The sequence below is a fragment of the Triturus cristatus genome, chromosome 3_1 (genome assembly GCF_964204655.1).
Source record: "Triturus cristatus chromosome 3_1, aTriCri1.1, whole genome shotgun sequence".
Lineage (NCBI taxonomy): Eukaryota > Metazoa > Chordata > Amphibia > Caudata > Salamandridae > Triturus > Triturus cristatus.
Genome location: NC_140583.1, coordinates 828,039,161 through 828,063,798, shown reverse-complemented (window position 1 = coordinate 828,063,798; position 24,638 = coordinate 828,039,161). Strand labels below are relative to the sequence as shown.

The following is a 24,638-nucleotide window of genomic DNA, read 5'->3' as shown; positions in this document are numbered from 1 at the left end:
CATTCTCCACCTCTGGATAGAGCTCACATTATGTGGAACCATCTTCATAGACTATAAAAGATTTATTGGTATCGTTGTATATGTGTGAGTACTTGTATGTATTGATGTGCACTATCACAAGCATGATCTATGAGAGCTTAGCAGTCAGGCTAACATTAGCAGTCGGGATCAAAAGAATCACATATTATTAGACTAAGCAAATCTGAAATATTGTTTCTAAAGTAAACATGTTAATCTGTTTATTTAGCAGAGGTTTGTGTTAATTACCATTAGAAAAACTTGCAAAAGCTTACATAACATTGATGTACCTTAGAATTGGTCTGCCTCCATCATTTTTGGGAGCCTCCCACTTTAGGTCAACATGTCTCTTTGTTATGTCAACAACTGTAAGAGCATAGGGTGGTCCAGGAGTAGCTGAAACAAATCATTATCATTTTAGTAATCAGCAGAGGATATTTATTTGATAAAGACCCAAATGCAACCACCCCTTATGTATAAAAATGAACCACTAGAAATGTGGTATGTCAGATTCTGACAAGGAACCATGGTTCATATTATCAAGAAACGGCGTTAAAATTATCGCCGCTTTAGCAGCAGAAAACTGCCGCTAAAGCGGCGATAATGGGCTTGATAATATGCCCTTGAGAATTCTCATAGAAGCCCATGTTCTGGTGTCAACATGGGCTTCTATTGGAATTCTCTGCAGCATATTATCAAGCCCATTATCGCCGCTTTAGCAGCAGTTTTCTGCCGCTAAAGCGGCGATAATTTCAACGCCCTGCTTAATAATATGCCCCCTAATCTCTTCAATTGGCTGCTGTCTAAATACAGGTTAGTGCTGCACAGGTCTTTGTTTTTCATTGTAGACCATATTTGCAGCCTAAATTATCTATTGCATGTCTGTCCTGTGTGATAGCCTCTAGACTTTGATCAGGGGCCATGGGATGTGCCATAACATAATAAGATCTCAACTCAGAGACTCGCCAGTCCAAGCAGAAGCATGGCCCCACCTCAAAAAATGCATTTTATTGTGCAGAGAAAATGGCTAGACTTACTAAATGTGTCTTTTGCAAGAACTGAATCTTCAAGTTCGCAGTATTCACTCTGTCCAACGGCGTTTTCAGCAGCAACCCGGAACACGTACAGTGACCCCTCAGACAATGGTGTGACATTACATTTAACATCTTTTACTGTGGTGTCAACTGCCTGCCAGCCTTTACGTCTCACATCTCTCTTTTCCACAATGTAGTTGGTAATTGGAGAGCCACCATCTTTCTCTGGTGCTGTCCATTTGAGATCAGCTGTATTCTTAGTAATGTTGATAACTTCCAGCCAGCGGGGTGGTGAGGGAGGATCTGATGAAAAGAAATACAGTTAGACTTTTGCCAGTGTGTTGCTAATAGAGAATACTTTCAATATGGTAGCTCCCATGAATGCATGCATAGAATATTTAAAAATGTTCATGGAATGTTACAACAAAGCATTTTAAAGTGGTGTTTGCCTAACTTATCATTAAGATATGCGACAATGCATGTAGTGCTGTGTTATTTGTTACACTCACTCAGTCTTTCCTTGCAGAGAACTGGATCGCTGGGCTCACTTGGCTCGCTTTCACCAGCCTTGTTTACAGCACGGACTCGGAAGGAATATTCCTGCTTTTCCATTAGTCCTTTAAGGAAATGTTCCAGGGTGGGAACTCCTTCGGCCACTCTGACCCATTCGTCTGTTCCTGTTTTGAGCAGTTCAATGATGTAGGACTCAATCTTTGCGCCTCCATCGTGCTCTGGCCTTGTCCAATTCAGGAACAATGATGTTTTAGCAACATCCTTAACAGTTGGCTTGCCAGGAGGCCATGGGGGATCTAAAAGCAAAATGCATTAGTGTTTATTGAGAACATGACAACTATATTGTTTACAATGGTACATTTGGAGCAGAGTTATCATACCGATAGGATCCTTTATTAAGATTTGATCTGTCTCTTTGCTTGGTTTCCCCGGGCCGGCGAGATTTTCTGCCAAAACACGGAACTTATACTTCTTTTTGTTGGTAAGTCCTTTAACTCTGTTATTGGAAAATGCATTCTTGCATTAATCTATTGCACTGCAATGTTGTTTACAAATGAAACGGAATATTACCTATATCAAAAAGGCTTAGAATTAAACACATTCATCTAACATAATTATTTAGTGGCTAGCTGAAAGGTGAGTGCACTCAAAAAATTAGTCTGCCCATCTGCTTTGATTCATTTCTAAATCATTCTCTTTTTTCTTAGGTGTAACATTTGCCTTATTTGACTTTTATCTACATTTTCCTGTACCTCTTACATTCAGGATACAGTCTGCCTTGAATGTAGAATTAAAGTTGGTTTGAGATACAAAAAAGATACTAAAAAAAGGATTACAGCGCTGATCATAACTCTCTGGTAAACCCTGATAAGTGGCAGACCATGTCCTCTAAATAGGATTTAACATCTCTTTAGAGGTGGTGTACTTTGCCTGAAAATGGTCCTGTGATTTGATCGGTTTAGTATACGTTTCTGGTATATGCCTAGGATATCACTGTAATCATTGTTCACATTTATGTTTAGAGCAAATCTTCCACAGAGACTAATAGCACAGGAGGAAACCAAACTATGCATAGAGATTATGCTAGGTTCAAACATGCACATCTTTATAGTTTTACCTGAACATTGTATCTTTGATTGGTATTTTGTTGCATCTTATCCATTTGTCATTTTCTGGATCAAACTTCTCTACCCAGTATCCTGTGATTGGGCTTCCACCATCTTCATCTGGTTCATACCATGTTAGTGTCAAAGAATCCTTTGAGATTTCAGATGGTTCGAGGCGTGTTGGAGGACCAGGAGGATCTGCATAGAATAATTAGAGCACAAGCCATGTTATAGGTTCATCTACGAAGATACACACAAAAATGCCTCCAATACCATGACCGATATTCCAGTTCACATAATCTTACCAAATGAATATTTTGCTATGATAGGAACTGACTGCACTGGTTCGCCAATGCCGTACATGTTCTCAGCGCTGACCCGGAAGACATATTCTTTCAGAGCTGTCAAGTTTGTAGCTTTGAAGTTTGTTTCTTTGATGGTTGAAGAAAGTTTGTGCCATATTTCACTATCAGCAGCTTTCTTTTCAAGAATGTAGTTTGTGATCCTCGATCCGCCATCATCTCTTGGAGGATTCCATGTCAAGACACATGATTCATTTGTAATTTCTGAAACGTCAAATGCAGCAGGGGGCCCTGGCTTGTCTGTGAAAGAATTAGAAAATGTAACAATTTGTTTCCACCAATTATGTAAAAAAATATATGTTGTCATTGGCCGATATTAATCTACATTACCTAAAATATTAACTTCAACGACAGCGTTAGCACGCCCTGACGTGTTTACTGCTTCAATGATGTAAGAACCACTGTCGCTCCTTTTGCTGTCTGTAATTGTTACAGCCGAGTGGCCAGGTTTGGTATCAATTGTTATTCGGTTATCAGCCCTCAGAAGCATATCTGCTTTGTTCCAAGTTACTTTAGGCTCGGGTTTGCCATTAACTGTTGCTGGAAGTTCAATTTTAGTCCCGGCCTTAACAGTGATGCCAGTGAGCAGTTTGACATCCAGGAAAATTTCCGGGGCCTCTGTTGAAAGAAATTTTAAAATACACAGTTGTAAACTTTGCTGCTGAACAGAAACAAAAGCATACAAAAGGAAGAATTTTGAACAAAATGTACCCTTTGGATCAGTAGCCAGGATATCCTCCGTGGGCTTGCTTGGTTTGCTGGCTCCCTGTCGATTCACTGCCTTGACACGGTATGCGTACCACTGACCTTCAGTGAGGTCTGTAACCTGCAATCTGTTCAAAAGTAAGGACAAATAGTGTTAGCAACCGCAGGCAAAATTGCACAATTTTCACACAATCTATTTTCATGTCACTTACTTTGTTTCTGCAACAATATCTCCACAGGCTTCCCACTTGTCATAACCACGTTGACATTTTTCTACGATGTATCCTTTAATTCGTGAGCCGCCATCATATTTAGGTGGTTCCCATGTTAAGAAAATTCCTTTAGCAGTTGCATCCCTCCATTTAACGTTCTCGGGTGGGTCAGGAACAGCTGGTTGACAGAAATTCATACATGGATTTAATATTAATGCAAGGATGTACATTATTTTCTAACTGTGCCACATATTTAAAGGTGAAGATATGAGTTAAGGTATGTGACTTGTTTCTGCATATAAAATAATTTGTCAGTAGGATAATGACCATAACCTTTCTGCTCACATCAATAAATAAGTAAGTATTATACAAAACATCCTCATCTGAAAACATCCAGGCAGAGAGAAGAAGAACTCACTTGCTGGAGCTGACATATTCACAGGCTCATCAATGTATGCAGGCTCCCCTGGACCACACTTGTTGCATGCCATAACCCTAAATAGATATTCCTTTCCCTGGAGGAGATCTGGAACAGTGAACTCCAGGTCAATGATATTTTCGGCCACCTAAAAGAGCAAATGGGTTCCATTTACTTCAAAATGAACTGTAAATTAAGAAGACCGTCACAAACAAATCACCGATGAATTGTGACTATCACTGGTATTATTTTACATTCACAATTGATTTAAATACTGTAATTCATCTTAAGGGAGTCTACACCACCGACATACCACATTTACCTTAAATCCACTGCTGGACATGGATTGCATTTTCAATTTTACAGAATGGGGATCGCTCCTTCAATTGAGCTGCTTGTTTCCAAAATATCTATGTTGCCAACAATGTGTCTGTCTTATATTTGTCCTCATGGTTCTCAAAGGAAAACCAAATAAATTGTCCAAGTAAACCTCATTTAAAGTTTCATAGAAACATCTATTTAATTCAGCAATAATGCCACAGACCATAATTATTTGTTTAAGGCCAACAGCCTAGTAGAGGGATGGACACTGAACAGCGGCTTCGCAAAGATGATTATTCACTAGCGTCTTTCACGGTTTCATCAAAAGGGCTTTTCTTTATCTGGTAATTAATGGCCTTTGTTCACTGTTGCTAGCCTGGTATGTCTCTTTGCTACTACAATGACATAATATACAACAATACATATTGCAATATTACCACCACCATAAAAATACATAACTCTGTATGCCTCTCTAAATCAAGAGGTAATAAACACATACCTTAGTCCATGTTTTGCGGCTGACTTCACGCTTTTCTACCAGATAGCCAGTCAGTGGACTTCCTCCATCATTCTCAGGTGGCTCCCATGTCAAATGAACTGTGTCCCTTGTGATCTGTCCCACTTTTAGCTCTTTTGGCACACTGGGGCATGCTAGAAGAAACATATGGAATCCCTTTAATTCTAAAATATATGTTGCAGTTTTTTGACTTGATATACAAGGAAGGCATTCTTGACTTACCAATCACATTTACATTGATTTCTCCTGAAATGGACATAACTGGATTTTCAAGTTCAAGAGTGTATACACCTTTATCTGGGCGTTCACTTGGAGTGATGATAAGCTCAACAAAGGTGGATGTAGTCTCAAGTCTCACACGTTCATTAGCCTCTAAGATGTTATCATGAACCGACCATTTTGCAGTTGGCACAGGATAGCCAGTAATAGGGACACGGATCTTCAGGGGTTCTGGAACAATGACTTCCAAACCATCTTTAAATGCACTCAAGTCCATAGTGGGAGCAACTGAAAAAAAAAAGAAAATACAATGAAATCAATGAACATTGGCACGTGTTCTATGTTTACATGGTCGATTTTAATTGTGTTCTGAAGTTTGATGTTGTGTGTAAATAAAAAGAATGGACATGAGCCTTACCGTGTTTATCATCTGCAGTTAGTGGACCAATGGCCTCAGCAGGGTCCGAAACACCCGCTGCATTTTCTGCAGAAACCCGGTAATAATAGCTAACTCCCTGTTTCAAGCCAGTGACCTGAGGTACAAAAAAGGGATGTATTCAATTACTTAGTAAATAATTGTTTTATATATTTTGTACCTTGCTATAGAGTTTCCTTGCCACCCACCTTCCAAACGGTAGGAGAGAGCTGTACAATGCATGCAATTTAAAAAGGTATCTCTCGACTTTCAAAAACCTATCAACATTCTGAAAACAAATGTGGAAAAGGACATGGAAGAAAAACAGAAAAGAAAGACATAAATGAAAACTGACAACAGACAGTTAGAGCCGCCAATTCAGATTAAAGAGAGCAATACATTCAATGTTAAGATTACAGAGAAATTGTAACAGAGCATGAAGCAACTGATTGCCAGTGAGGTAAGAATTCCAAAGATGTAGGCCAGCCAACAGGAGACAAAACTAGTTTTAAATAAGTTGCCATTGTAAATGCGGGAATCATGCGCCTCAACATATAATCGTTAAAGAGAAATGTCGACTCACTGGAAAGGAACAGCTTTTCAGAAAGTTAAAATGGCTGACCCAGAGTGAATTACTTGCTGCATAGCTTAAAATAGGATTGGCTGCTTTTGCTGTTTGTAATTACAGTGACCCACAAACTGCTACTAAGAACACATTAATTATTAATCAGATGTGGATTTAGATCATTATTTGTATTGTTATGAGAAGTGGAGAACCTCTATATTTACTTTAGAAGCATACAACAAAAGTGGGCAACCAATACCTTACTGTATGGCTTAAAATCTATGCTAACTTATAGCAGCCAGCACACAAGGAAAAGAATTGTGTAAATCTGATCAAACAGGGCAGATACTGTGGCCAAACATGCCATTAATATTTTCAGTCACTGTCAGTACAACTTTACATAGACGTTGATATTAATACTTATGGCAGCATGTCCAACTGGTCGGAACATCAGATTTTCCAGGAAATCTAAAAACTAGTCACTTTACCTTGTAAGTAAGGTCAGAAGCAAGGCGCATGTTGCATCGGATCCATTTGTCAGATCCCTCCTCGCATCTTTCAACAATATAGCCGAGTATTGGACTGCCTCCATCTTTAAGAGGTGGCTCCCATGCAAGCTGCACCGATGACTTTGTTTGGTCTGAATGAGCAAGGTTGATGGGAGGACTTGGCCTTTCTAAAAACATGAAAAAATAATTTGACGTATTAGTTTTTGCGGTGGCCAACTCAATAAAATACACTAAACTCAAGTTCTGCCACATTCTGATTAATCATAATATGTGTTTCAAAAGGTTTCTTGAAATACACTGTACTACAATTACTATGTGTGCTTTTGAGATATTGATAATGGTCGAAGTTACTTTGTACAGAGCTTATGAGGAGGCCCTTAGTTTGAGGCGGACCTTGGTGGCTGTGCAGAGGTGTGCTTTCAACATGTGTTGGGGAGCCTGGAGGGAAATTTCTACCTGGGGACTCTACATTTTACAAAGTGTTTGTTAATAACATGAACATAATGTCAAAGCGTAGTCAATTCATCAGGACCACAAATGCAGTCAAAACTATGCATGCGTGGCTGGATGTAAAGATCACAGAATGAGAAATTATCTTCTTCTTCCGTGGAAAATTTAACGTCAGTGGGGGCATTTTAAACTTCAGTGCTCACTTAATGCAGAAGTATGGCCATTTTGGTTTAAATTTAAGACCTCTCTGCGATGCTAAGTTATTGACCATGTTCTATATCCTTTACGTCACATGAAATCCCATGGCTAACTCAATTAATGCAGTTTTGCCTCTGCTTTACTACTACTTACCAATTGGGTCCATGATTTTCACAGAACGAGTTGCAGCACTTGGTTTGCCGATTCCAGCTTGATTTTCTGCGCGAACTCTGAAAATGTATTCTTTGTTTTCTACAACATCATTCAGCGTAGCTGCAAGATCGTCTGGGCTGGTGATCATTGCAGTATCCCACTTGATGGAGGTTCGGTCCCGTAACTCAATAATATAAGCAGTGATTTCACTGCCCCCATCGTACTCTGGTGTCTCCCAGGTAATAGTTGCGCCAAACCTGTTCACATTGCAGACATCCACATTCAAAGGAGGACCTGGCACATCTGGCAAAACAAAACAATATACATAATTAGCGTTGCCTGACTATAGAATTTTTTTAAAGATGGCACAATACAAAACACTTTTTAACTTATTTCTTTAATTAGATTTGTAAAGCTCAACATTGCATAACTTGACCATGCGACTTACCAAATTTGCTCTTTGCTTCCACAGGTTTATCAGTTTCCACAGGTTCACCAGTTCCTACTCTGTTCTGGGCGCTCACGCGGAAGAGGTATTCGACTCCTCCTTTCTGAAGACCCGTGACGGTATATTCACAGCTGTCTGCACGGTCAGTTGCCAGTATCCAAGTTTTACGCTTGATGTCTCGCCTTTCCACCACATAACTCAATATTTTACTGCCACCATCACTCTCTGGCTCCTCCCAAGCAAGGCTCACTTCACCATCATATGTTTCTGTTACTTCCAGATTTCGAACTGGGCCTGGGACATCTGCAAATAGAGGAAAGAGATGATATAGTTCAAGGGAGGTCACACAACGTTCTTATTAATTTCTTTTGGGTGCCTACATATTGCTGCCGCTAAGTTTCCCTTCTTTGTAATTCGTTGCTATATTCAAGAACTAGTTCATTGAATTCAGCTTTAGTGCCTCGTACACCAATAACATTAATGTATAACATCTTTAGACTTCATTGTCTTCAAATATTTCTGGAGACTAATTTTCTTCTTTTCTCATTTGAGAGAAAATAACTGCTGAAACAGGCTGAGTGAATCACAAATGTTTTCATTCTTTTGTGTCCATACTTATATTTCATGGGCATTATTTGGCATTTCTGCTGTTTAAAGGGATTTCATAACTTCTACAGAAAGTGAGTCCATTTCTTTTGCTTTAGTATTTCGAAAGGCCCAGCCTACAGGGTCATTTCCCCAGCGTGAACCAGCTCTAAGCGTGTACCCTAGATCTGCTGCTAGCACCATCGCCCTATGTATTGCAGCTCAAAATAGTAATCTGTCCATTTCTAGGGATGTCCCCTGACGCTGGCTTGTTGTGCAGGTGCTGAAAAAACCTGTCTTACCAATCACATCAAGATTAATGAAGGCCTCTGCTTTGCCGTGTTTGTTCTTGAGCACGATCTTGTATCTTCCTTTATCTGATTTCTTTGTTTCAGGGATCCTAAAGGTGGTGTCCGTCGTTGTTGTATCGACGTGCAGGTCGGGCAGAACCTCTTCGTCCTTCGACCATTCTGCTTCGGCTCTGGGGTAGGCGTCATAGGGCACAGCCATTGTCAAAGGCTTCCCAGCATCGATGACGATGTTCTGATCTGCTGTCTTGATTTTAGGAGCCGCTGCAACCACACATGTCTAGTTAATAGATGCATTTTGATGCCATTCTGGACTACGCAATATAGACACTAATTCATAACACAGAATTCTTGCAATATTAAGGGCTATTTATGTTCACATTAATGCTGGTCTGAATTGTAGCCATTGGAATCAGACATAGTGGCTGATCAGGAGGTACATATGAGGTGTTAAAAAAACCTCAATATATTTTTCATGGCTTCAAATGCTACCTCGGCATCTATGATGGCTATCCTAATTGCTAGTTTTCTGTCGCAAATATTTTACATTTTAATTCTTTTATGTAATTTAATTTCATGTCTCTTGATTGGAAAGTGGGAATGTGTTTTCGTACTTTATGTGCTCAACTCACTGGAAAGAGTTCACTTGAAACAATAAGATTATTTTATTTAAATTAACATAATATGTGTTGTGTTTTATTTTCATTTGTGGCCGCACTGCCAATGCAAAGTCCTAGAAGGCATGCTTAAAGAGTCTCTAAAATCTTGAACCTCTGTGTTTCATGGCACTTAGTAATTGCAAATAGAGACTTACCGGCCAGCTCAAGCTTGGCTCTGGCCTCTTTGTCCTTGGCAATAAACCTGTATTCGCCTTGGTCGCGGGGCCTGATCTCACACACTTGAAGCCTGTGGACTTTTCCTTCACTCATCATCTGGTGTTTGTCTCCTTGGACAATGATCATGTTGTTTCTCAACCATTTGACTTCCACTCTGTCTTTGTTCAATTCGGCCTCAAATATGACGTCTGATCCTGGCGCTTCGAAGGCGTCCAGAGGAGGCCTGATGATCTCCACTGGGATTTCTGAACAGAAAGAAGTAGCAACAACAAACATGTCTTGATTCTGGGTTTTTGTGTGTTGGAGTTGAGAAGATCTGAAAATAATTGATTTTACACTTACCCTCAACAAAAAGTCTCGCTCTTGATCTTCTGTCATCGACCCCACAAGAGTATTCGCATTCATCTTCTGGTCTGCATTCTTTTATTACCAGTCTGTGTAAGCTTCCATCTTTTTCAAACTGGTACCTGAATAAGAGAAATTAAGAAGAAAGTTGGATTTGAAGTAACTAATTGTGAAATGTTCAGTGCATTGGATGATTCACAATGAGTCCATCTATATACCTTTTGCCCTCTCTGATTTCACGTCCATTTCTGTACCACTTCACATTTGCCTTTTCTTTCGAAAGCTGGCAGGTGAAGACGGCATCTTCAAACTCAACAACAGTCTGATCTGTAAGGTGCTGCGTAAAGTCAGTTGGAGCTTCAGTGATAATGAGTTCTGCCACAGCTTTGTCTTGTCCGGCAGTAACGGTGTATTCCCCTTCATCGACAAAACCACAGTCTTTAATTATAAGGGAGTGCTTGTACTTGTCTACTTTATACAAAACACGCCTGTCCAGAACCACTTCTTGACCATTTTTCATCCATGCAACTGTGGCATTTGGGCGGTTCACTTTGCAGCAGAACGTGACAGATTTTTTCTCCATCGTCTCAATGTCTTCGATTGGTTCCACAATCCTAAGATCCTCCTCTGTGGAAATGAGGATAAAAAATAATTTGGACCTTGTGAATTAGTGCAAAAAAATGTAGGAGTCAGCTCGATATTGACTATTTTTAGATGCACAAGATATCTTTATTGGTAAATTACACAGGTAAATGTAAACTTAATGCCACACAAGTTAAGCACATATAACGTATTTGATTACTTTGGAAAGAACAATGTAAGCGGCTTACCTTGCACAGCGAGTGTAGCAGAGCACTTCACGTGTTCACCACGGTGGTTTGTCAGAGAAATGGTATAGTTAGCTTGATCATCTTGTTGTGCATCTCTAATTCTGAGAGTGTACACGAGATCTTTATGGACCATGATATATTTTGGACTATCGAAAATTGCTTCATCATTTTTGTGCCACTTAGCTTTGGCCCCTTCAGTATTGACTTCACAGTTAAAGACCAGCTCCTGCCCTTCTTTAACTTGTTGGTCCTTAATTGGAGTTATAATCCTGAGTTTTTCTGTAAAGACAAAGAAAGTAATGAGTACACTTTTACAACGTGTATATATAATTGTAGAAAGATAAAATCGCTGTATTATCAAAACATGTTTATGATTAATATGAATGTAAAAATATATATTATACTATATATGCAGATACAGAGAGTGTAACATGCTATGTATTTGCATTTTTAATTGTGGGGAGGGGCAATGGCTCACAAGAGGTGAAGCCTCAGGTGTGTCCTGAAACCTCAACCCTCAATAATGGTAATATATGACATATTATTCTCTGCATATGTGTATATATGGTTTATGCCAAGACATTTTTTTCAAGTGTATGTATTTAACCCAAACCAGGATTCAGGGCGTTAGATGTGTGCAGTATGGAAAAATGTAATTAACATGACTATTAGAAGAGCTGTTTCTCTGCAAAGTAAATGTAACATAATCTTTGAGGCAGTAACAAGTTCTCATTTCAGTTTTGCTGTACTGTGGTAATAAACTCGAATGTGACCGTTGCACTATAGTAATAAATGTGTGAATGTGCCTACAGTTGCTCTAAATAAGGTGTTATTGAGCTACATTCACTTTCTCCGCCATGGTGCACACACACACATATATATATATATATGTACCTCAATGACAACTTTCTGGCATCCTCCACACACACTGCACTAGCGATAGAAACTGGTGTGTAACCAGTGTGATCAATCCTAACAACTTATAGGCCTTTTTTTAAAAGAAGAAAAAATGGCCTGTATTTGACATATTTTTATGATGTTGTGAGAAAATCTCAGTAAAATGTTCATTTTGTAGACCATGACTAAGGTAACTGTCTGGACAGTCAGCACTACTGCGATGATCACAAACAACTTACCAATGACTGTTAAATCAGCTGTTGCTCTTGAAGCACCAACCATGGCAGCATAGCTTCCCTCGTCTGTTTTTGGCACAGAATCCTTAACAACAAGAATTCTCCTCTTCCCATCCGCAATGATGTCATATTTGTCACCGCTCTCAAGCGCAACGTCACCCTTGAGCCACTTGACTTCATATGTGTCTTTAGATACAGAGCAGACAAACTCTGCTTTCTCTCCTTCAAGCACCTCGAGGTTCTGTGGCCTGGAAATGAACTCAGCAGCAAGCTCTGAAACACACATACACAACAAGCATGAGAGCCCGCCATGACACTGTTGGGTCTCCTACACTGTATAGGACTTGTTGTCAGCATTAGTATTCTTACCGTTAACTTTAAGTTTCGCACTGGTGCGCGACTTTGGAAGTCTGCAGTTGTATTCGCCAGCATCACTGAGGCTGACGTTCTGTATGACCAGGATCCTCTTCCTGCCATCAGCAATATGTTCATATCGGCCGCTCTCTGGCAGCTCCTCGTCCCCTTTGTACCATAGCACTTCCGCACTGGCCTTGGAGACCTCACAGATCAATTTCACTGTGTCAGTTTCAGTAGCTTCTACGTTGGCAAGGTTTTTGGTGAAAGTTGCTTCCTCTTCTGTAAAATAAATCACAGAAATTCAATGACATTTGTTTCACTCATTATCACAGTCAAGGATATTTTCTATATACTGATAGTTCTACAGCGGTAGACAGAAATATAACTTTTTCCATACCTATCACTGTAAGCATTCCAGATGTTCTAGCGGTTCCTGCTTCACAGGTGTACTCAGCTTCATCATCAAATAAGCATTTGTTGACTACCAGAGTGCGCGCAGCACCTTTAGAAATGATATCATATTTTTTGCCTTTTCTGATCTCTATGCCATCCTTAAACCAGCGAACCTGCATAATTAAAAAAAAAAAAAAACACTATTATAGCATAGCTTAAAATCAGACTCATAGTAGTGAATTACAAATTAATTAATATGCTCAGCTTGTCTTAAGGGGCAGCCCCCTGATGGATGGGCCTGCTTTTTAAAATTTGACTCAAAAGGTAAGGACCATTTAGAATAGGTGAATGTGTGGCATGAAGTCTTATACCTCTGCCACTTCCAAAATTAATATAGCGATATTTATATGAGAACATTGGAATGTTGGGAGCGCCATTAAAAACATTGGAATGCTCCAGGCTTCTAATGGCCGGTAGAAGCCTGGAGCTTCAACATTCCAATATTGTCGTTCACAGCAGTTGCTGTGATCAAAGGCTTCATGGAGCCCGAGAGGATTTCAATCCCCTCAAGCTCTGTGATGCCCTTTGTTTTATTTGTTAGAACATTCTGCCCTCTAGTGGTGGAATGTTCTAATGGCCTTATGGCCCCCCGTAGCTGGGCTACATTAGCATTAAAGCCCCACTCCTTTGTTAAAGGCTCTCGCCTTTGGCTCGTGCCTTTAACTCTGAAGCGGGTCTTTAATGGCCAGTATAGCCTTCTACAACAGGCTATAAGGCTATTAGAACATTCCGCCACTAGAGGGCAGAATGTTATAACAAATACAACAAAGGCCTCACAGAGCCCCAGGGGATTTAAATCCTCTATAGGCTATATTTCAGCCAGCACCCCTCTTCCATTGGTTTCCTATTCAATTAGTGAAACTCGGAATACTGTGATCAGCACTTTGTGCATGCCTTTTGTGCTTGGGGTTTATTTTTAATTCACAAACATGTAATAGTAGCTAATCATATTATACTGCATTATTAATTACAGCATCACGTTTTAATATAGATGCATATTTCAATTTCTTACTTTCTATTGTGTGGGCAATACCTTTAGTAGGACCCCATTGCATTAAGGAAGCATAATGACATCAAGGATTGCACAGTTACATAGGGTATGTAATTAAATGTATGAATGGGTCGAAGCAATAAGTTAAACTCAGTGCAATTGTCAAGTAAAGCGTGCACTCCTTTTCAGGGAAGGTACCTGCGGTGTGTTAATGGCATATCAGATGAGTTGGGTGGTCTCCTAGGCTGTGAGTGACCTTGAACATCATTTTCCATCAGAGAAAAAGTGTTTGGGCCTCATTACTGCATGTTTGTTTAAAATGTAAGATTTGTAGATGTGCACTAGATATTGTGGGTGAGAACTGTGTAGATACTTCCGGTGAAAGGGTATTCCAAAGTGGGAAATGCTTGCTTTGATGTTTTGTCAGAGAATGGTAACAGCATGATTTTATCATAATACATAGTGCTGTTTGGATAGGAGTAACACTTTCAGCTCCAGAGAAGAAGATGAGGGTGAGTAAAGGAAGAACCTGCAAGAGGGAGATAAAGGGGAGGGGTGTTTCTGGTAGAGGATTGTGGATTTAATATCATGCAGTCTTGGTATTCAGCACGCTGACATTTAATAGCACCAGCCGCAGCCTTCTGAGCACAGCTTTGGGCACCAGCAATCGTTCTTTAAATACTGCCAATGACCCTCATTGCATACGTTTGCTTAGGTAATAGATCTCACAGTCAAAAGAGCATTGGCATATTTTACATGATAATTGAGCATTAAAAGGGGGTACAGAAAAAATAACTGACATTGATGAGAAGCTATTAACTCTGTGTAGTCACAGAAATTACAAACCTTAGCACTTTCACGAGAAACCTCACATTCAAAGCGAGCCACCTCCTTTTCTTTAACTTCAAGATCTGAGAGCGGCTTCGAAAACTCAACATGAAGAGCTAAAAATAAAAGCAAAAATGAAATATGCTAGAAACCAGTTTAATGATCAACATTTGTTGAACACAAGCTAATGCTATGATTAAATATGTGTTATTAATTATGGTGAACCATGGTCTAAGAACATTTCTGAATAGAGTGAATTATAAGAATGCAGAATTGGAAGGGTCTTCAAAAATCAAAGCTGCTAAAGACATGAAAGTATGGTGGTATATTATGCATTGTTGAAAAGTAAAAGGAAACATTTTTCAAAGTACTTGAATGACATATTGGCACATGCATAATTTTAGTTTTGATTCTTAACAGAAACAAAACACTGACTTTGGGTTGAAAACTAAGGTCCAGATTTACAAATATTTTGGGTCTGATTTGCATTATTTTTTTAACAAAGACCGACACAAACTTATTTTTGGAATTTACATACCAGAGCAAATTGGTATTCAAGTGGGTTTGTAAGAGAAAGTAACGCAAACCTGCGTGTAGTGCTGCTTTGCGTTAATCTGCAAATGGAGGTGTTCCATGGTGGGGTACATGGGCATTCACGTGCAACCACCCATAATTGCACACAAAGCCCTATCTATTAACAAATGTAAACAGGGCTGTGCAACAAATATTGATGCCACTTGAAAGCAGGCATTAAAAAGGAGAGATGATTTTATTTCTCCTACCTTTTTCCCATTTTGCATGTGTGCTGCACTGTACAGTACACATCTAAAGTGGTAAACATTTTAAAGTTAGTCTAAGCATAGTATTTTGTACTGGAAGGGCAGCCTCCCTGTACAAATTTATGCTTGACTCATGCAGATACCTTTGCACTATGGTGCAAAGGTGTGTATGTGGTGCTCAGCAGGCTGATTGTACGACCAGCTCTCTGGAGAAAACAGGGTGGTGCCATACCTCTGTTGATAAGGGATTTTCCTGCTCTCTCCCTCTCATGCAAAGCAGCACAGCAACTTTTGGTGCTGTGCCCTGTTGTGTGATAGGTTTGTAAATCTGGGCCTAAGCTTGAGACTTATTTAGTCTCTATGTCATATACAATCAGTAGTATTTGTGGGATAAAGATTTTAAATAAAGATGTTTAATGATGCTCCAAATTGATCACTTACGTTCTACATTGAGGAAGGCAGATGTCTTAAAATCCTTGGCATCGCAGGTATATGTGCGGGTATCATCCAGTGTGCAGCTGTGGATGACAAGTTTCCTAACTCTTCCTTCTGAGATAATATCATATTTCTTTGTTTTGTGAAGTTCAGTTCCGTTTTTAAACCATCGAACCTCAGCATTCTCTCTGGAAAGCTCACATTCAAGTACTGCGGTGGCTTCTTCTTCGACCGTCTGATCCTCAAGCGGCTTAGTAAACTCAACTGGGGGTTCTGAAAGTAGAAACGTAATGACTTGTAATAAAGGCAATTTTGATTCACCCATGGTATGTGGACATCTCGACTACAACAGACTTTACCTTTCACAATAAGATTGGCTTGGGTCTTGAAATCTTTAGCTGTTAGTTTCACTTCACCAGCATCGCTTAACTGAGCATCCCTGAGAATAAGAGTGTGGATTCTTCCTTCAGAGCGTGTGACAACCTATTAGATGAGGAACAGTGCTTTAACCAACTGAGCTGCAACACGTAGAGCCATTTAAATTCCTAAATTGCATTAGTTCAAAACATTACAGTCTAATCATAAATAAAGAAAAACACAGAAAGATATGTCTTGATTTATGATTGATTTATGTTGGTGTTTCAAATCATGGCAGCATCACACTTTTTGGCCAAATCACAGTGCTCCCCCTTGAAAAGAAGTAGCAATGAAAAAATGGTTGGATGACTGGCTATAGTCTAGCAGTGAGGCTATCAGGAATAGGATCTGGTTAGTATGCACTGTAGTTTGACTACCATTGTATCTGAGAACAGGACAGAATGGAGTTGGACTTGGGGGGGGGGGGGGAAACATAATCTAGGGTGAAGACACACATATACACACACACATACACACACCCCTATCAGGCCATAAGTGCTATCACTATAGGGGACTCATGCATTCACTTCCCTGACAAAGTAGAGAAGTAAATTCAAAGTTGTGTTTTCTATTTCAAACTACATTATTTATGGAAAATTGTTATAAAAAGTGGAATTGATAAGTGGTCATAATTACAATAATACTTAAGCACAGTAACAATTTAAGTACAATGATATGAAGTGAGACGTGTGTGAAGTGCGAAATAGGATAGGCAAATACATTGTGGCTGCCATATTAATTGGTTCCTCATGTAGTTTTGGGGTACAGGATCCATAAAAAGCCATTTTTGCTACACTTCTTGGATGAACAATGAGTTGGTAATGTTTTTTTTGTTTAATATGATAATGTGCCAATTCCACAGGACACTGTTATTGCTAGATGAACACTCTGAGCTTCCTATCCAAAAACACAAAACATCCAAATGTTTTAAATTGGAACAGTGACATTTAAATGAGGGGAAGACTTCAGACCTTTTCAATTTCTTTGTGGATAATGCCTACATCAAAACCCATGCCAAATATGACAAAAGTCCTAATAGTTATTTGTGTGTTGTTGAGAATGTTTATGAAACACATGATTAAGGGTACGAACGCCTCTGCCCTATAGGTCTCTACCCAATTAGTTAATAGTTAGTATTGACAATTATTCTCAATCTGTATTTGGAATGGATAATTAACCATAGCAACAAATCCATCGGGTGACACTGCCACTAATCTTAAAAGTTACTTGTATGTTAGCTATCAATAAAATTAGTGTACAATGTAAGTTTAATTCAGGAACTTTTAGAAAAGTTGATGGGCCTGTGGTGAATTTCTGCATCCTGTATGAGACTACTGGTCTGTACATTGATTTTAGCTTGGAATCTATTAAGATTAAACCCCTAAAAGGAACTCAAGGAACAGTATCTCGACTGCAGATCGGTGGCAGGCACTTCAGGATTTTTAAACAAGGAGCATGATAAAGGTCAATAAGGCTAGGGAATATAAAGAAATCTAGTCAGATATTAAAGGGAAGTTAGCACGGGAAAATGTAAGGCTACCTGGAGAAATGAATGGAAATGGGAGAGTAAGATGAAGTCTAGAGTAATTACAGTTCATGCTACAAAAGAAAATGCCTTCAATAATAATAATGATAATAATGATAATATTATGAGGCGGCCTGCGAACACCCTACTAAGGATGATTATGAAGAAATGAATGGCCAGAAAAGAATGCTGTGAAGGGAGCATTTCCTAATGTATAATATAGATGACAAGATTTTAGGGCATGTAAGCTTAATATATTGCCGTAGCCTTGTAGGAGTCTATTATTCTTGTAATAATGAATCAGGACAGTGGTCTGGCAGTATGTGGCTCACAGTAACATAGGTGACAACTGACTACTGATTGGAAAATCCAGGTAGCTCCCTCGCATCATCTACCTTTATTCTCTACCTGTGAAGCTTCATGTCATAAAATGAAAGTTACTTCAAAAGTGGTGTACCTGTACTGGCTTACAAACTACTACTACTACTACTACCACCATGTATGAGCAGCTCTATGGGTAAACCTAAAACATCAATTCCAAAGGCGATTTCTGAACACACAATTCAAATGTATAAAAAGGCCCACATTCCTTTGGACATGTGTCGGGACTAGTGCTGGAGGAATGCAACTTTGAGGTTTATGGAATTCTATGAATTTTATGGTCATGTTTTTTGTTATATTCAACAAAGGAAACTATGACTGGGGTTCATAGAGGTCATCAAGTTAAAATATCACAAACACTTATCTTTACACAATTTTGTATAAGCAATTACAGTTTCCAACTATTAACGTTTACAGAATGTTCCCAGGAATATTGGGAATGGTTTGGGACCTATTGGGCTTATATGGGCCTTTAAGAACTGTGCTTTCTCAAATCTGTATTTTAACAAGAATGTTGTCAAGAAACGTTTTGCTCAAGCAAAATATCATGAAGGACAAACTGTATGTTATATAGACACACTGAAATTAGGATAAGATTAAGAGAAGTCTAGGAAGTGAGGAAATGAGTGATCACTTTTTAAAGTTTCTTCCCATTTGACTTTCTACACTTTTAAACAGTAAGGATGCACTATTTATTTTAGTAAAGAGAGAAATGTCAATAATAAATCCCGAATCATTATACAAATGGAAACATAAGTTAGTGCTGGTGCTAAACCTGGAAGCCATATCTATCTATCTATCTATCTATCTATCTATCTATCTATCTATCTATCTATCTATCTACACACACACAGACACATATATATATAATTGACGATGTTTGTTAATTCGTTTCCCAAAATGTGAGCAAGATTTTTTGTGCAATTCCTGAATCAGTGTTTGTGATTCCTGAGGGCTGTGTTGCATTCGTTAGATGCTTTAAATGTTATACTAGACTTTGATTAATATGAACATTATTTTTTATGAACATTATTTTTTAAGAACGTACATGAATGTGCAGAAAAATCCGAGATGAAAATAAATAAATATTTTACATACCTGTGAGACTGGGTAGAGAGTGGATATTATTTAAACAGGCCGGGCGGTTTCACCGAAAGATATGGCCTATGTGTAACTCAGCTGGTTAAGCAAATGTTGGTGAGTTGTGATTCAATGGAATGGGCTAGGAGAGACTTCAGAAAATAAGGCAACGAAAGTTACCGTGTGATATTAATTTGAACTGATTAGTGATAATGTTCTATTGAATAAGTCACTTAATTTACATTCTAAGAACAATATGCTCTTTGGGCCAGAGAATGTATTTATGGGCAATTAATCTAATGTTGCACATTTTGCATTAGCATCCCATTGGTGCATTTACAGAAGTAATATCATTTTTTTATGTGAAATTCAATAAAAAGGAAGAAATCCCCTTCAATTGTATAAGAAACAGTTAGAAGGCATGTTTATTGATATTCCTTTATCGCACATAAAGTGTAATGCTAAGTCAAATTCTATGCTATACACCAGGGGCATGTTCATGTTTTAAAATCGTATTTCTTCTATGTGACTTACTGAATTAAAATACAAATCTTTTATTTCAAAATACAATAATAATTAGGCAAACGTTCAGGTGCAGTTTAAAAGTGAAGAAAAAATCTCCTCTTCTCCTAGTGAGGAACAGGTTGTGACCTTAAAAGAACAGCTATAATTAGTTCAATCATAAAGTCTTATATTATTCGATTGAAAGATGTGCTTCTTAATTAAAAATAGAACGGCTCACTTTTGTATTGACTTAGTCTGTATTCCATTCAACCTTGCAGAATGTTTTAGAATCGATTTAAGGAAGGTGCTTTAAAATCTGTGCATGTGCACTTTAAGTAGGAGACTGTCTTAATGAAGAGTATCAGCTCTCACGTTCCAGGCACTTCATTTATTTAAAGTGTTGCTCCAGTTGAGCGGTGCTTGCATAAGCTTTGCTATTCAAACGGAGAAGTGTCATGCTATGTATAAAATACAGACAAATGTAGCACCTGTATGTCGTAAATGTGTGTATTTGCTTTCCTACAAAAAGTTAAGCCCATAAACCCGTGTGAACATGTTTGTGTGCGCACTGAGTTTGGTGTAGCAATCACCGGCCAAGATGTAAACTGAACTTAAAATGGAGCGTGCGCCTTCCATTCCACTTCCTTTAAGGCCACGGTTTACTCTGTTTAATTAGGTCCAGCACTTTCCTCTAAGTGAAGTATTCAGTGTATGCATTTCTGTTATTGGACTTAAGCGCGCTATTAAAAACTTCCCGGGCCCCCGAGGGTCTTGCACACCGGCAGCACTCGAGGGGCGTTAAAAATAGCTGGCGAGAAGCGCTTGGGAGGCAGATCTGGCCAGCAGGCTATCTTGAAGGCCGGATCAGGTGCCTGGGGTGGAATTCGAAGCCTGCTAATCCCCATATACAGTAATGCGACTACATAACTACGGCGATGGCCCTGGACCAACAGAGGCACGCGATGAAACACCATCAATATCACAGCTAGCAAAGGGGTTGGCTGCCAGTACCATGTGTAAAAAGAAGAATCACCCCGGATATTACGACAGAAAACTCAATGAAGTTTGTTGTGGAAAAAAAGATTATCAAATAATTTACAAAAAATATATGCTATAAAACAGCGAGCAGCACTGTGAACAGCACTGCAGGCCTTTGGTCAATGTCAAATATTTTAGTTGTGCACGAAATGGTCAACAAGAACCAATTAAAAAGAAGCCTCAGCTGTATTTAAATTTTTCTTCAGTGATCAAAAGTGTATAATAATGTGATTAGAGATGAATGAATGGGGTGAATGGACCAGCTATAGTAGAGCAAGAGTTGAATGCTGTTGCAGTGAGAAGGGTTAGGAGATGTGAAGGACTTACCTTGTCACTAGGCTCCAGCTTCTGGTCGTTGAGGAACCATTCCACCGGGATCCCCTCGTAGGATAGCTCGCACTCGAAGGTTGCGGACTCCCCGGCCGTCACGGTCACATCCTTAAGGGGCCTCAGCAGGCCGATCACCCGGGCTTTCCCAAGAGAAGACATATCCAGGTTATTACTTGTGCACTCTCAAGAGAGCTGCTGCCCCTCACCCCCTGCTCTCCATGCTGGCTACCTCCGAGAGAGACACCCACCACACTGAAGCTATTTAACCTCTGCCAGCAAAAGAGGCCACCTGAGTGTAAGAGGAGGGTGGGCTCTCTGGGTCCCTCCCCAATGCCCATTGGCTGCCTCCACGCGGATGGACACTGTCAGCAGTAAATGTGCAATGCATGCGCCGCCCCTTCCGCCCTCCCCCTCTACAAACTTACGCTCCATAAGGAATGCGTCTTTTAAAATAGCAGCACTTCCCACTGAAGGGGGACAGCATCTGCCAGGCTAATCTGCCGCTGTCCATCAAACTTTTGGCACCTCCCAAATAGGTCCTTCAGCAACATGTAAAATGCCAGCACAGCAATATTGTTCTTAGTTACAAAACAACTGATTGCATAAGTTCAAACAGAATTATGATCCAGAAACTGCAATAGCGAATGTGCTAAAAACATCACTAGGAATTGTACTTAAGATTTTGAGAGCAGTGTCAAAGCAGACAGATCTCATTGATAGATCACCGTAACAATTGTTTAATTTGACAAGTTGCTTGTGGCCAAAACGTAATCCTGGTCATAAGCAATCAGTTAAAAGTACATCAACAGAAGTATACATTAATGGACCAACTAGGCCATATTACCTAACATGTCTCTAAAGTACAACCTGAGGGGAAAACCATTTGGCACCATTTTTGCTACTTGGTTAATATTGAACGGACCAAACAGGGGGGCTGAGGGACCATTTTACGTAATTTGCACGCCCAAATTAAGTAGTTGATTTGTAGGGGCTAAAATTCACAAATTGATTGTGTCCTGTACATTTGCTCTTTATGTAGTAATTTAAAAGATAAACTGATTCCCCCAAACCGGCTCCTGTGGCACACTTAAAAATTAAAACAGATATAGTTTGATCTGGTCTCTATTTCCCGGGCAGCATAGTTAAAAATCATTTCACTTCCTTCCTTTGCCACGGGATCAAACTTTATGTATTATGGCCCTGAGTAAGCGCAGAACGGACAGTTTGCTCCTTTCCTTATTGTGTACACAAAAATAATGCAAAATATTCTTCCACTGTGTCCCTTATTGGTGCAACGTTTATATGATATTGTCTATCTGTTTGCGGGGAAATAAACACTTTGATAACTAAACCTTGCTTCTTCTCCCCCTGACTAATAAAACCCAAAGGGCGTTATATCTACAAGTGAATTACCTTTGACTTTCAGATGGGCAGTGGATTTAGCATTGGCTGCTTGAAAATCGACCCCTCCAGCTTGATCTAGGTGGACGTTGTAAAGAATCAGGAAATGCTTCTTGCCCTCCTCCTTGATTTCACAATCCTAAAGGAAAATATGATGGAAAAAAGGTTTCGTTTCACAAAACCACTTGATCAAGCTTTCTTGAAAATTGAAAAACGTCACATTTCGCCCCAAATTATGTTAAAAATGATTTATGTCTCATATTCGGACTTTTATGAAACTGAACATTTTTCAGACCTCTACAAGCATTAGCAAAAAACATGTACATGTTTTCCCCACTGTCCACCAAGGGGGGAGGGGAGACCTCCGTTGCTCTTTACACAAGACACCAATAAAAGAATGTTTTGATCAGGCCTGGTCTCACAAAGAATGTTACTCCTATAGCCATACACCCTTGTGTTCGATTAAACTACCTATTAAACATGTGCTATGTTTTAGTTACTTCAAGTTCTTTCATATGAAGGAACGCCAGCCAAATCATATATGGGGTCATTTGGGAGAAAACGCCTGCCCATTGACATACCAGTGTTGGTGTCTTTTACAAAAAAAAAATGTTTTTTTACTTCAGAAGCACCGACTCTGCAATGAAAATGACTGAAATCCAGTATGTTATGGGCAAGAGGAATGGGAAGGGCACTGCCGTCAATGGGGACACTTGGCTGCCCGGCAGGCAATATAGGGATGGGTGAGGGTCGGGCATGGCACCGGGAGACTTGGTGGCGGATGTGCAGGGAACCAGAGGGAAGAGACAGTCCAAGGATAGTTGGGCACAAGGAACGAGTACGATTACAGTGAACAGAGAGCAATGGAAAGAGTTGGACAAGATGTATGTGGGTAGAAAATGAATCAGAGAGGGAGCAAAGGGGAATGATAATAAAAAAAATGTACGTCCAAAGCAGGCTCTGAGGATGCAACATTACATGAACCATAACTCTTTTGAGGGGGCACAACCCACTTCTGCAATACACAAATCTTACTGCAGTCCACAAACTATTTAACAAAATATATATCGGGACTAAGAACATTTCAAACCTCTGGCACTTAGCACTCCTTTCGTCCATTGCTTTTCTAATCGTGAATCACACTAGGCAGCGTATTGAAATCCCTGAAATTAATACTTGGTGGTCACTGACTTGGAATGAAGAACATTAGCATGGTATGTCAGGATACCATGAAATGTCTGCAGTATTTTAAAAAATGTTTTGTGCTACTATACTAAGATGTATCAGTGTATTACCCCTGCCCACATATTACTAATATAAACAAATGATGTAATTTATGATAATGTCTTTGACAGTGAGTGTGGTCTAAGGTGTAAGAATGAAGGTTACCGGGGAGGAGTGTAAGGTCTCTCCTTTCAGTTTCCAGGTGGCATGAACATCCTCCTCTGAAATCTCGGTGTCAAAGCGTGCAGTCTCGGTCTCTATCACCTCCACACTGTACAAGGGCCGCACCACCTTGATGTCCCTCTCTGAGAAACAAGAAGCAGTGGCATCAGCAACAGAACCCATCGGGGGGACAAAGAATAGATACACACGAGGATCCTTCAATATCCTTACCTTCAATGTTTAGCCTTGCAGAGCACTTGTCAGTTCCGCAGTCACATGTATACTCCCCAATGTCTTTTTTCAGGGCTTTCTTGATGACCAGCATGCGCTTTTTGCCATCAGTCTTAATTATGATGTTCTTGGATGGGATGATTTCTTGTCCGTCTTTGAACCATTTCACAGGTGCCTTGGCCTTGCTAATCTCACATTGCAAAATAACTTCATCCTTCTCCACAGCAGTGTAATCCTGGAGCTTGCTCGTAAAGTAAGGATCTCCCTCTACATAAGATACATGAGGAAAACATTTTTTAATA

At 39.6% G+C, this 24,638-nt stretch overlaps 1 protein-coding gene across 1 annotated transcript in view; it reads right to left on the bottom strand.

Annotated features, from left to right (window-relative positions):
• TTN (titin) overlaps positions 1 to 24,638 on the bottom strand; it is a 379,656-nt gene that overhangs the window by 104,791 nt on the left and 250,227 nt on the right. Inside the window, exons 193-223 of the mRNA XM_085645211.1 lie at positions 24,337 to 24,603; positions 24,109 to 24,248; positions 22,732 to 22,858; positions 21,316 to 21,458; positions 16,403 to 16,526; positions 16,050 to 16,316; positions 14,848 to 14,945; positions 12,955 to 13,123; positions 12,570 to 12,836; positions 12,204 to 12,473; positions 11,068 to 11,346; positions 10,456 to 10,864; positions 10,235 to 10,359; positions 9,871 to 10,137; positions 9,051 to 9,320; positions 8,164 to 8,466; positions 7,716 to 8,018; positions 6,894 to 7,081; positions 5,844 to 5,958; positions 5,429 to 5,713; positions 5,189 to 5,340; positions 4,369 to 4,516; positions 3,951 to 4,128; positions 3,745 to 3,866; positions 3,364 to 3,651; positions 2,977 to 3,273; positions 2,683 to 2,869; positions 1,946 to 2,061; positions 1,562 to 1,861; positions 1,056 to 1,355; positions 309 to 414 (exon numbers count right to left, since the gene is read on the bottom strand). Of these exons, the coding sequence (XP_085501337.1) occupies positions 309 to 414; positions 1,056 to 1,355; positions 1,562 to 1,861; positions 1,946 to 2,061; positions 2,683 to 2,869; positions 2,977 to 3,273; positions 3,364 to 3,651; positions 3,745 to 3,866; positions 3,951 to 4,128; positions 4,369 to 4,516; positions 5,189 to 5,340; positions 5,429 to 5,713; positions 5,844 to 5,958; positions 6,894 to 7,081; positions 7,716 to 8,018; positions 8,164 to 8,466; positions 9,051 to 9,320; positions 9,871 to 10,137; positions 10,235 to 10,359; positions 10,456 to 10,864; positions 11,068 to 11,346; positions 12,204 to 12,473; positions 12,570 to 12,836; positions 12,955 to 13,123; positions 14,848 to 14,945; positions 16,050 to 16,316; positions 16,403 to 16,526; positions 21,316 to 21,458; positions 22,732 to 22,858; positions 24,109 to 24,248; positions 24,337 to 24,603 (6,610 nt within the window). The remainder of the gene's footprint in view (positions 1 to 308; positions 415 to 1,055; positions 1,356 to 1,561; positions 1,862 to 1,945; positions 2,062 to 2,682; positions 2,870 to 2,976; positions 3,274 to 3,363; positions 3,652 to 3,744; positions 3,867 to 3,950; positions 4,129 to 4,368; positions 4,517 to 5,188; positions 5,341 to 5,428; positions 5,714 to 5,843; positions 5,959 to 6,893; positions 7,082 to 7,715; positions 8,019 to 8,163; positions 8,467 to 9,050; positions 9,321 to 9,870; positions 10,138 to 10,234; positions 10,360 to 10,455; positions 10,865 to 11,067; positions 11,347 to 12,203; positions 12,474 to 12,569; positions 12,837 to 12,954; positions 13,124 to 14,847; positions 14,946 to 16,049; positions 16,317 to 16,402; positions 16,527 to 21,315; positions 21,459 to 22,731; positions 22,859 to 24,108; positions 24,249 to 24,336; positions 24,604 to 24,638) is intronic.